We start from the raw sequence: 13,683 nt of genomic DNA, 5'->3' as shown, positions 1-13,683 counted from the left end.
TTAGCAGACCCATTGCCGGGTAAAGTGAAGGGCCCTGTTCTCCACGACTACGGCCTGCACCAGAGCCAGGCAGCAGGACAGGTGTAACAACATTATAACCTGTCACTCTTATAACTCCTTGTGCAGAGCTGAATGCTTATTATTTAAATGTTTACCTAAGCAATGGCGGTATAACTGACAGCCACGTTAGGCGAGGCGTGCTTTAAAGCAACATTTGCAACGTTGCGCGTCCTTGTTTAAAGCTTCACCTTTGTTGTTAGTTTTGAAGCCCAAATACCTCCGTATTGCACTTCACGCACCCTCTTTATCAACCAGTAGAAATTAAGTTTTTTTTTCCATTCTTCCCTTCCAAGATGTTATTGCTTGTATGCATTTTGTGTGTGCGTTTTGACACACTCAACATCATGCGCATCGGCTCTGTAGCCACCTCCACCGCTGTGTGGAGGTGGCTACAGAGTATTCAGATGAAAGAACTGCACCGCTATTTTTAGTACCGATTTCAATTCATTAGTATCGCGGTACTTTATTAGTTTACCATACAACCCTAACATGTATACTGAGAGTTCCTGGTTCAATCCCCACCTTCTACCAACATCGACACGTCTGTTGTGTCCTTGAGCAAGACACTTCACCCTTGCTACTGATGGGTCCTGGTTTGGGCCTTGCATGGCAGCTCCCGCCATCAGTGTGTGAATGTGTGTGTGAATGGGTGAATGTGGAAATAGTGTCAAAGCGCTTTGAGTACCTTAAGGTAGAGAAGCGCTATACAAGTATAACCCATTTACCATGTATACACAAACTATATATAGATATATCCGCATTGCCGGCAGCAAATCGGACCCGTTTCCAGTGAGGGTTGGACTCCGCCAAGGTTGCACTTTGTCACCGATTTTTCAATAACTTTTGTTTTTCCTAAATAAGCAAACACACATTGAAAAAAATGGACTTGCAATCCATCAAAAATTACACCTCAAAAATAAAATATATATTTTTTGCCTTGTTGGAAAAATTGGGTTGTTTTTTTTGGCATACACGCTCGCTTGTCCGTATTAATAGGCTTATCTTGCTCATTCGGTTTGAACCCGAAATATTCCCACTTCGGGACATTTGGCTTTGCAATCATCTTTTTTTCTTCTAATATTTGATGCCGTGCGGTGATTCTCACTCGCGAGTCGTGACCAGCGAGGCTCTGTTGCTTTTGGAATCTATCAATCCTGCCTTCACTACCAGAGACAAAAATTGTGGATGACTGACAGGAGGGTTCACTCCCTTCATTGAATACTACTGTTAAACAAACGCGCTCGGGTTGCACCCTGTTTGAAAGCAAAAGACAAAGACAACAAACACACACGAACACGGCAATTTAACGATTTTGACAAACTAATCAAGTTCATTTTCATTTATCTTTCGATTAATTCACTAATTGATTATCAGCCCAGACCTAATCAGCTCTGTGCTGTGGATAAATAAAGTTTGTCTAGGGCTAATTCTAAGTGTTGTAAAACTGTATTAGAGGATGGGTTTATTATTTAATTGTTAATAAAAAAAAAAAAACATTTCCTGTATTTAAAATACAATGTCTATGAGGTTCATGACAACAATATTGTATGTAAAACAGGCAGGTATGAAATATGCTACAAAGCATGATTCTGGAATACATCAACATTATGAATTGGCTTTTCAAGGAATTTGAATTCCACTTCAGTTTGAATTTGAATTGCATTTCTACTTCCTGTTTTCCACTTCAATTCAAATTTGTAGGAGCCAGACATTTGGGATGCATTTTCAATTTAATTCAGAATTTTGCACAATCAAATTTGAATATGTGTGTGTCTAACCTTCACATTTCAGCCCCTGCCGAACGAGACCCCACAGCATCTCCCCGCAGTAGTCACAGAAGGTGGGGGCCTTGTAGGAGTGGACATAGAGGGCGTGGGGTCGAATCTGGAAGTCTTCAACTGTTGCTTGAGCTAGAAACAATAGTCAAATTATGTAACCAAACTAGAAAAGTAAAGTACAAAACTTGGCCAAGCAAATTGAAGGATGAAAATAAAATTGAATAATGCATAGTGGGTAGAGGGAAATGAGGAAAAAAAGGAAACAATCATCACATTCTTTTTCCAACTATGTCAAACAATTGTAATATAAAAACAGTAGCACATAACAGTTTTGATAGGAGCTCATATGTTTTGTTACTATAAAATGAGCATTAAAAGTTCAAAGGGAAGGATTCCTCTGCAATGCCCAAACTACTACAGTAGAGGGCACTATATCTGTGCTGACATTAAGTTAATAATGAGAAAGTCAATACCCAGGTATTCATAATTATATCCTATTAGCCTATTATTTATAATCCAGAGAAGCAATAGATTTGTCTCTCTTCCTGTTTTCTATTTTCTCACTCAAACCACTGAGATCATTGTTGGAAATAAGAGTTGTTTAGTCATGTGAATGTGTGATTCACTAAAATGAGAAAGTGTGAGATTGTGAGGTAATAGTTTCCAAACATGTATGTACTGTACGTCGTACATCCAGAGTTTATTTTATGTCTAAGGCTGCATTAGCGTTACTGTTTTTTGTGTAGGCAGTAGTTTGGAGTTTGGGGGGGTGTTTTGGGAGAGCAAGAAAAATACATTGGCAATTATTGTGATATTATATTTTCAACAACCGACATACTCATCTTTTTATGTCAAGACAATGAACTGAGTCACAAATATGCCACTGGATGTTCTTCCATTTGTTTAATCAACAGGCTTCAACGTTCTTAAGCCCTGTATGCCAGACCATTTTACATGTATCTCAAATTGACTCGTCAGCATTATAAGTCGCATTTGACCTCTATTTTTTTATATTCAATAATATAACAAAATTGCCACCTATTTTTTATAAGGAAAATACGTGTCTAGAAATTATTAAAATGATTAGAAATTGTTCGTTTGTTGCTGTCAGTCTTCCCCCTAACTGACCGATAGACCCAAAACAAGAGGTAAATACACTAAAGGAGAGCAAGGCTGTAGATAATGTACTAAGCGGTGCAGAAATAATCTCTTGGCTATTATTTTACTTTAAGATTACAGCAAAAATTTGATTTACAAGCCAGCTTCAAATCACTCCTCCACCCCTAAATTACGTAGTGAATGTCACAGTGAACCTTGTCAGATCCGACCAAATCATCCAGTGTCTCACTCATGAGTCATGAAACACGGGCCAAAGTATCATAAAGGCAGCCAAGGGCATTACAATTAATTTTAAATGACAGACGTTTATCCATAAAAAAGTGAAGAAGCTGCTAATAGTGTGTTTGACAGAAAAGCCACTTGCAGGAGCTACAATAGAAGTCTACTCTCCAAAGTAAAAGCATATGTTATTATATTTAGGGATGTCCCTATCAACATCTTTGGCCTGAGATCCAATCCGATTTCGAAGTCTGGATCCAATACTTATTATAGAACTAAAAACAAAACATTTTTGGTGTAAGTAAGAAAGTCTGTGTTCTGCAAAGCAAAGAGCAGGACTTTCATCTTGGGGGTTTAAAAAACGACACAGCCAGCCGGTCAGGTCGCAGAGCACGGACGGAATTTAATAAAGAAAACTGTACATCGCGGGAAATACAAGTAAACTAAAAAACTTCTTGATGACTCCTTAATCCATTCATCTATTTTCCACCGCTTTTTCTCTTGATGTCGCGTAGGGATGGAGCCTATTGAGCTGCGCTCGGGCGCAAGGCAGGTCGGCACCTCCTAAACAGTCTCCTTCTAAACCGTCACCCAATAAAAATGTTTGAAACCAGCGAAACCAAATGTCGGTTTGTGTAGTATTTACAATATTAAAAGTTAAATTGTTTGTTAACTTTTTTTTTTTTTTTACAAACAGCCTATTCCATCCAGACTGATAGAAACATTTTCACTGAGGACACTGCTTGTCAGAAAGTAAAAGTTGAAAGACACTAAGGTGAACATTACTGTTTTTCACAGGATTTTTACATCGTCACATTAAAGACACTCAACTGTAAGTTTGTTATGAAATTTGTTTGAAACAGTGGATGTTCCTGCACAATTATTTGCACTTAAAAATACAAATATGTAGTAATAAATATGATTAAAACATCTGAGCATTAAGTTTGTGTTCAATTACTGTAAGTGTGTTTATCCTAAACATCCCTGCCACTTAATTTTACATGCTATGGCATTTTTTAAGTCTTTTTTAGGGGGGCACAATAATATCATACCTTGGATTTAATGCCGTGACAATATCGTATCGTGAGATTTTAATACTGTTACATTCCTTGGGCTTGAAAAGGTTGGTGACCACTGATTTAGATGAACCAGAAAGCAGACACGCTGAGAAAGCCTCTTGGATTAAGACTGTTGCAAAATATCAACGCAAGGAGCTGTTTGTTTCTAGTCATGCCCTTTGCTGAGCTTTCGATAGTTTATTTGAAAGACCGAGATTGAATTTCAACCGTGAGGGTTAAGTGGCGAACCAATCCCAGGAGCAAGACAAGTGGACAGGAGGGGGCCGCAGTGTGGAGAGCTGCAGCATCAGCCAACATCAACTTCAAATTCAATCAAAGTGACACGGATAAGAACACAACAAAAACAAAGAGAAAACACTATCCGAGTAGTAGTAGGTTTTATACAAGTGTGCGCACACATACAAGATTTAAAATAACTCTAATTGTATGATTTTCTATCTGTGTTGGCCCTGCGATGAGGTGGCGACTTGTCCAGGGTGTACCCTGCCTTCCGCCCGATTGTAGCTGAGATAGGAGCCAGCGCCCCCCGCGACCCCGAAAGGGAATAAGCGGTTGAAAATGGATGGATGGATGTATGATTTTATTTATTCTATTTCGTGAGTGTTTTGTTGCCAGTTGTTGTAAGGCAGGGGTAGGGAACCTCGGGCTCTAGAGCCAGATGTGGCTCTTTTGATAACTGTATCTGGCTCTCAGATCAATCTTAGCTGACATTACTTAATAAACAATAAGTAATGAATAATTACAGTGTTAAAAAATAACGTTCAAAATATAAAATATTCTCATGCATTTCAAGAAGTCGCATTAATGGTAAGAAGTATGTTTTTTATTATTGGTTAGCTTCAGAATAACAATGTTGTTAAAAATAATAACAGACCTATTACACTCTAAAAATGTTGGTCTTACTTAAAAATACATGCATTTAGTTGTATTCAGTGTTTAAAAAATATTATATGGCTCTAACAAAAACACATTTAAAAATATTTGGCTTTAATGGCTCTCTCAGCCAAAATTGTTCCCGACCCCTGTTGTAAGGCAATACATGTTCAACTGTTAGTCCTTCATAACTCTTTTTTGTGACTCTTTTCGGGAGTCATTCCTTCAAAAACAAGGGTATCCAACACTACGAACCTAGGACGATTGTAATGTGTAATTAGGTTGGTTAACCGAGTAACACTAAAGGCGCTACATAAACAGTAACAAAAACAACCAAAAAAGGGTTTTGTAATAAAAGAACAAGGAAAAGAAAATATAGATCTAAACACTTTAATATTGTTTGTATACTGATATCATATATAATATATGATAGGTATCTTTTTTTATTGACTTGTGTATCGATCACCCTTTTGACTAGAGATTTCACTGTATACTGATTGTAATCTGATGATTTACCAAAATACCCATTAGTTATGAGTCATTTTTGAGTACTGCTTTAGACTATGATATACGCCTGGGCGATGTGGACCAAAACTCATATCCCAATATATTTTGGCTGAATCCCAATATTCGATATTTTTATCGCAATATTTTTCCGTAAAGTAAATCAAACCCAAATACAGTCGTGGTCAAAAGTTTACATACACTTGTGAAGAAAATAATGTCATGGCTGTCTTGAGTTTCCAATAATTTCTACATCTCTTATTTTTGTGTGATGACTTTTCTTCGGCATGGTAATGCCGGTGTTGTTTTCCCGAGGATGCGTCGAAGCAGAACACAGCAAAGGTAAGGTATAAGGTATTTATTAAATAATAAAAGGCTAGGAACAAAAACACTGTTGTAAAGAGAAAAAGGCAAACAAAAGACGCTAGCGTGAAAGCTAGGATAAACACAAGGAAAACTAAAACTTGGTACGAGGACACAAAAGAGTAAACAAACACATTCAGCATGAAAGCTGGAATATAAAGTGGCTTAGCATAAGAGCTAGCGAGAAAATACATACGAATGAAAGATGAGAGTTGTCACTGTAGCACATAGGCAAATTAAAGAGTAAAACAAAACATACAGCATGAGAGCTGGAATAAACAAATGGCTGAGCGTGAAAAGCTAGCGAGAATATACATACGATGACAGAGTGCAGGCGTAACTTGTTGCGTGAAAGCAAATTATGAACCCAGGCTGAACAAACAAAAGAGGACGGCTTATAAAGTGACGGTGATTATCCGTAGCAGGTGTGCGGGGCGTGAGTAACCAAGGTAATGACTAAACAGGAAGTATGGGGGTAGAACGACGGAGTGAATACAAATGCAACAAACTATAATATGGGAAGATCGGAGTACGGATCTTAACAGAGTGATTGGAGCACATACTTGTTGGTCACAAAAAACATTCATGAAGCTTGGTTCTTTTATTAATTTATTATGGGTCTTCTGAAAATGTGACCAAATCTCCTGGGTCAAAAGTATACATACAGCAACGTTTGTATTTGGTTACATGTCACTTGGCCAGTTTCACTGCAATAAGGCGCTTTTGGTAGCCATCCACAAGCTTCTGGTGGAATTTTTGACCACTCTTTTTGACAAAATTAGTGCAGTTCAGCTAAATTTGTTGGTTTTCTGACATGGACTTTGTTCTTCAGCATTTAACACATTTAAGTCAGGACTTTGAGAAGGCCATTCTAAAACCTTAATTCTAGCCTGATTTAGCCATTCCTTTACCACTTCTGACGTGTGTTTGTTTTGACTGTGCCTTAGACCCAACCTCCGGGTTGATGAGTTTAGGTTGTCCTGAAAAATTTGGAGGTAACGCTGCTTTTTCATTGTCCCATTTACTCTCTGTAAAGCACTAGTTTCATTGGCAGCAAAACAGGCCCAGAGCATAATACTCCCACCACCATGCTTGGCGGTAGGTTTGGTGTTCCTGGAATTAAAGGCCTCACCTTTTTTCCTCCAAAAATATTGCTGGTTATTGTGGCCAAACAGCTAAATTTTTCTTTCATCTAACCACAGAACTTTCCTCCAAATGGTCTTATCTTTGTCCATGGGATGTCAAATGAAACAAAAATTGAGCTGTTTGGTCACAATACCCAGCCTTCCCAAAGTCTTGACTTAAACGTGTGGACAATGCTGAAGAAACAAGTCCATGTCAGAAAACCAACAAATTTAGCTGAACTGGAGGATTGGTCAAAAACTCAACCAGAAGCTTTTGGATGGCTACCACAAGCGCCTTCTTGCAGTGAAACTTGCAAAGGGACATGTAACCAAATATTAACATTGCTGTATGTATACTTTTGACGCAGCAGATTTGGTCACATTTTCAATACACTCATAATTAATTCATAAAAGAAATCAAACTTCATGAATGTTTTTTGTGACCAACAAGTACGTGCTCCAATCCCTCTATCACATAAAAAAAATAGTAAAGAGAAATAAAATAAATTATTGGAAACTCAAGACAGCCAAGACATTATGTTTTTTACCACGGCTGTATGTGTGTCAAGTTGTTTTATTTAAACACATACTTAACATTTCTGGTAATGTAAAAGTTTCATTCAAAGATAAATGCACGTAAAAAATTTTAAAAGCCTTGAAATTGAATATAATAATAATAAATTATAATCTTCATTAAAACAAACCTTTAAACATCCTGAAATACTCAGCTATTTAACAAAAACACAAAAGAACAAAAATAATAATAAAGTCCCTAGTTTAAGAGGACATTTTAAACATCCGCAGCAACTTGATAACAATTCAACAACAGTTTTTTTTTTAGCTCAGTATTTTTAGAAGATTCTTTTTCCCCATAAACATTTTAGCCAGGAACACCAAGCTGCAAACTGCAGAATGCTGTGTGGCAGCCGACAATATAGCCACTTCAGTTGAACACCCTCTCAGATTTAGCGTACAGATTTGTTGTGGCAGTACTTCATGAGCAAAGTAGTTTAACTGGGAATCTCATATAACGAGTTAACTATTTCGGGCAGCTTTTTAAATCTGTTTTTGTCATACCGTTGCAATTAGGAACATATCTATTTACACAAAGTTTATATTTTGGCAGAAATGTCTTCTCCATCGTTTTCAAGTACATCCATCCCTCTTGCGTTGACTTGATAGAAAACTAGATTGCAACTGGCCACACTGCTGTCATGAACGTGTGTTGCCCTGAGTGATGCCGAGGCCTGAGTCAAACGGACCCGATTCCAGCCAACAATACTGCTGAGGATATTTTTTTTCATTGAGAGCAAAATGCAAAAAAAAAGCAGGATCAGGAAGACACCGGTAAAAGAATGGAGTTTGTCTCAAGTGAGCACGGCTCTTACCTCGCCACATTTTGTGTGTGGAGGAGGAGGCGGGACAGCACCCAGCACAGACAGAATGAGCAGAGACTTCCGCATCAAAACATTAAGGATTACATATATCAGTATAGCGGTACTGTCTCAAATACATACCTCTTTCTAAAAAATACCAGTATAATTCGTAATAGCGGTATACCGCCCAGCCCTGCTGTGACATACACCCTGATGCAGTACAATTATCTCTGAGGACTAACTATCAACTTTTCTTATTCAAAAGCAAATTGGCTGGCGGGGGGTATTTGCAGACAACAGTTTTGAGGTGGAAGATAATAAAGAAACCCAAGTAGGGCATGTTGTCATGTTGCAAGAGAAACAGACAAAATGAAAGGCCTTTTCACACACTTCTGCAAAACAGCTTCTTAACACTCACAGTATTTCTTAAAATGTGCTGTGCTAAAAGACCACAAGTTGTTTTGTAATCACTTCTCTCGTCTGTTTGCTTTGAGGCACAGTATTTACATTCAGAAGCCACAACTTCCAATTGAAGAAAACAATATTTATAACAAATTGAGTATTTATAAAAAACATTAAACTTAGAATCAATTTCAAATTGCCAGTGATTGTGAATAAGGAGCTTGTGAAAATGGGTGGGAAGAGACAAGAGTGAAAAACAGAACAAAGGGACAATCAGTCAAGCCGAACCACAAACCTCATGGGCCCACATGGCCTTTGCAGTGTGTGTTGTGACCAGGGCCGGCCTGCATATGTGAGCATGTTTACATACCACTACTACAATCACTTATTGCAGGAAAAATAAACCCTCTTCTTTTGAGCATGGGGCCAAGAAAAAGCCACTTGTGCCTCTTTCTTGCAATGAAAGATACTCTCCCAAAGCCACAGCATTCAACTTGAAACTGACGGATGGCGACAAGAGACAAATTATTGGGCGGAGAGAGCCATGTTCTCAGAAGCTTGAGAACATGGATTTACTGTGTCTATAATGCAAAACTCCTTGCATGAAGGTCACTATTGCATTTTATGTGACATAAAAATGTCGACTACGGCTTTCACTCAGAGGTTGATTTGATGAGGTTGAAAACTGTGGGCTCGAGTGGGAAAAAAGCAACAAAGATTGTCACAAAGAACACGTAAGACAAACACAAACAGTGAGAAACAAAAAGAAGGAAGTTATCCAGTCTGCATTCCTTAGCCCTGATGCCTGAAGTATCCTCAGATCCTGAACCTATACAATTGCACCCAGCCTAAAGCCCTGCAGACAATACTGTGGGTTCTGAAGAAAGAGTAGAGCATTCAGCACAGGTGGTGTCAGGTGTTTCCAGATCCAGAGAGATGGACAGCTTTGAGAAAAATAAATTTTAATTCATTTGTGATTTTAGCATTTACACAGGAAGCTGATTTATTGAATATTGGCTGTAAGTATCCCAAAAACACATGAATAGCTGACTTAAAAGTGAATCATCTCATGGAAAATCTTGATAAGGGAATTCTAAAAAGTTCAACTCAAAATGTAGGAAGGAGTGTCAGCTGATATACTGGTAGTCATTCAGTGACAATGAAAAAAAAAATCATAATCACAATGTTTACTCAGCACAAATAAGTCTCAGTGGGAGCAACTGACCCAATGTGCAGTGCTGGGCAGGTGTGTCAGCGATAACTGGGATCAAAAACTGGTACCCCAGTGTTCTATTGATTTCAAACATCAGTATACCCGTAATTTGTTTAAAAAGATCAAGCTCTTTATGATAAATATTGCCGTCTGTCGAACAGTGTTTTAGCAATTTGGTAACTTCCTTGCGATCTGTCTGTTGGTAGCTAGCCTATGCACTATGTGTATTCCATTTGCTTTGTGTTTTAGCCACTCTGTAAAAACTACAGATGTCCCGATCCCTATCATGTAACAGGACTGAGGACCGAGAAGCCAAACAAAGGGGTCAGCTTGTCCTTAACTACGGTTCAGGTCTAAAGGTGCAGCCTTGTAAGGATGGTACTGTAACACTATCCATCCATTCATTTTCTACCGCTAATTCCCTTTTGGGATGGCGGGGGGCGCTGGCGCCTATCTCAGCTACAATCGGGCAGAAGGCGGCGTACACCCTGGACAAGTCGCCACCTCATCGCAGGCCACTGCAACACTAACCAATTCTAAATGAATAAGCATCCTACTGTAAATGTGTTTTACTGTGTTTCATTTAGTTAGTTGCTAATAAACATTTTCAGTTACATATTAAACAATAACATTGTCAAAGTGTCAAATGGACACCTGAACAGGATCGGATCCGAGGCAAAAAAAAAAGTTGGATTAGAGGCCAAAAATGCTGACCGAGACATCCCTATTAATACCAGTTATCGCATAGTGCACACACACATTTAGGATTATAGTTGCACAACAGCATACATACCGGAAAGCACCACCTCAATAAGGTCTCCCTCGTGGATGTCTTCCGCGGAGGTCAGCTTCTGCAGAATGTTTTCATCATTTAGGTCATGGCGAAACAGCAAGATCTTGTCGTACATCCCAAAGAAGCCACACTCTGGGAACTGGAGGGGGAGATGAGTCAGTTTGAGATACTTGTAAAATCCTATAGTATATGTGATACAAATCAGAAAATGTTCATCTTAACGGTCAGCATTGCTCTGTGGTAAGTTTAACTCTTGAACATTTTTTCAGAGTGAGATTTGAAAAGGACAAAGAGGTACTGATTATCAGCCCTGACTTGTTTGGTCCTGTTTCAGTTGGTCGAGTCTAGACAGACCAACACAATCCAGTCATGAGTTCACCAGCGTGATGTAGTGTGACTTAAGAATGTGACTGAAAAAGACTTCAATGAGGAGGAGGTAAAAATCCTGAAGCAAGTGGTGGAGGATCACAGCTCAGAAAGTGCCGCACCAGTCAATTATGAGTCACTTCCTGTACGGAGGGCAGCTTAGCTTCATGGAGCAGCTTTAAACAAATCACATAAACATATACGCAATAGTGAGCAGTACTACATTCATACATCTTAATCTTTTAAAGCTCATAAAAGAGTCTTGTTTCAAGGGCTACAGGAGAGGATGTTGTGTGATCCAACAAAGTATAACATCAATCCTGCCTGGCGGATAAAGCAGATCAAAACCAGATGGATGTTTGGATATATCCTGCATCAATGGTATTCAAGAGTGAATCCGGGCCACTAAAACTGTTTTGTGAGCCTCGTTTCAATGCCAAGCAAACCGGCACAGGGGGATCTAACAGCTGTTTCCCTGTGAAACAGGTCACACACAATGGGCCACACATGACAATGCAATAGTCACCCTAAAAGGACAGGGCTGGCACTGTCGATGCCAAAGCGCCACAGTAAGACACCTGCAGGCTTTTAGCTGCCAAGAAGCAGATACAAAGACGGATACATTAATGGATATGGGAAATCATGAGTGTATCACATGACTTGCAAAACCAAATTTAGAGAGCTGAACTGTCAGAATGGACAAATTTTAACTGCATAAAAAATAGGACCCTGTTTAGGACCCTTTTTGGAAAATACAATTCCGAAAGACTAGGCTGAAGTTGAACATTGTAGATCAACACCATCCATGTTCCAGCAAACACTTTTTCCAGGTACCAGTTAAATGGTACAATCAATATTTTAGGATATTTCAAGCCTTAACATTTAGTAACATGGAAAACCTCACACATTTTAGATAATTGTGAAAGTTTTACAAAATAATTTTGCGATATATGTGAGGAAGAAATTTAGAACCATGGCTGGGTGGATGGATGCATTCTGCTATTGATTTATGAAGAAAAAATAACATTCCACAATTCCCATTCACAAAAATCCTGCTATTTTCCTTGTAGCATCAAAACTAAAGGTGGCGGTGAATAAATGATGGCGGCGGGCATTTTTCCTGTGGTGGCTGCAGTGTCACCGAGAAGTTCTCACATGCCAGCTCTCTGATCCGCACTCACACACTCAAACGCACAACATTGTCAGTGCAGCTGCCAGCTGGAGTCACCACCTCTTAACATTCGGTGCAAAAGTTTCCACAGAAAACATGTCTCACTCCACACCAGGAGCATCTGCAACATGAGAGGGCCGAGGACAATGATTGTGTTCCATAACTCATTAAACCAAGTGCAAGCCAGAGGTGCAAGAACAATAAATTACCATGTTTCGGACACATTCCGACATCACATACCTGCATGCATAAAGCAGCATGTGACATTCTTCTTCCTACCTGCATATAATATGCATGTGGGGGAAAAAAAACACATACAACTTTAACTGTTGTCCGTTGCACATATGCATTCTTATTCACTATCAATAACACCAACAAATGGCCTTAACACACATCTCTGGAGTCCATTGTGACTAAGCATGTCTTTTGTGATCTTCAAACGCAAATCCATTGAACGAAGTGGTAGCGACCACACACGCACACCAAAGACCCCGTAGCCAAGGAGCAGTGTGTGAGGTCCGAGAGTCAGCCTGGAAATACGAGTGGAAAAGAGCTTTGCAGTAGTAGGCTTTTGTTAAACTATATAATCTGTCATTGATATGCTAAATGCTGTTATGAGCAAAGAAAATCAGAGGCAGGAAAGTAGTAAAAAAAAAAGGCAAAATGGGGTGTGTGTGAGAGGGCAAAGAAGGGCAAATCTGATTAGCAACACCAAATGAAACAGAAGGACAAACGGGCTACGGCGTGGCGCAGTGGAAGAGTGGCCGTGCGAAACCCGAGGGTCCCTGGTTCAAATCCCACCTAGTACCAACGTCGTCACGTCCGTTGTGTCCTGAGCAAGACACTTCACCCTTGCTCCTGATGGGTGCTGGTTGGCGCCTTGCATGGCAGCTCCCTCCATCAGTGTGTGAATGTGTGTGTGAATGGGTAAATTTGGAAGTAATGTCAAAGCGCTTTGAGTACCTTAAAGGTAGAAAAGCGCTATACAAATACAACCCATTTACCATTTACCTCTTGCATAAAAGGGAAATACATTTCCATACAGTATTTGTTATTGTTGTTACTTAGATCTACTGCAGAAAAGGATATTCTGATTGTTGTGACAATTGCATAAAAGATAAGCGAGAGGCAGTTGGACAATAAGTCCCTGATGAAACAAGCGTTCTTGTTGGGATACAACATAATTTGGGGTGCACAATAAATATCAACAAAGGGGCCGTTATGAGGAATTATGAATTATGAT

General features: G+C 39.2%; 1 protein-coding gene across 3 annotated transcripts in view; it reads right to left on the bottom strand.

Moving 5' to 3' along the window:
- Positions 1 to 13,683, bottom strand: part of prkd3 (protein kinase D3) — a 99,255-nt gene that overhangs the window by 40,919 nt on the left and 44,653 nt on the right. For 2 of the 3 annotated variants that reach the window (XM_061895559.1, XM_061895561.1), the window contains exons 3-4: positions 10,904 to 11,042; positions 1,839 to 1,970 (exon numbers count right to left, since the gene is read on the bottom strand). In XM_061895559.1, the coding sequence (XP_061751543.1) occupies positions 1,839 to 1,970; positions 10,904 to 11,042 (271 nt within the window). The remainder of the gene's footprint in view (positions 1 to 1,838; positions 1,971 to 10,903; positions 11,043 to 13,683) is intronic. The other variant, XM_061895562.1, reaches the window with a different exon arrangement.

This window comes from Nerophis ophidion, linkage group LG03 (assembly GCF_033978795.1).
Source record: "Nerophis ophidion isolate RoL-2023_Sa linkage group LG03, RoL_Noph_v1.0, whole genome shotgun sequence".
NCBI classification, from domain to species: Eukaryota; Metazoa; Chordata; class Actinopteri; order Syngnathiformes; family Syngnathidae; genus Nerophis; species Nerophis ophidion.
This window is presented reverse-complemented; position numbering and strand designations above follow the sequence as displayed.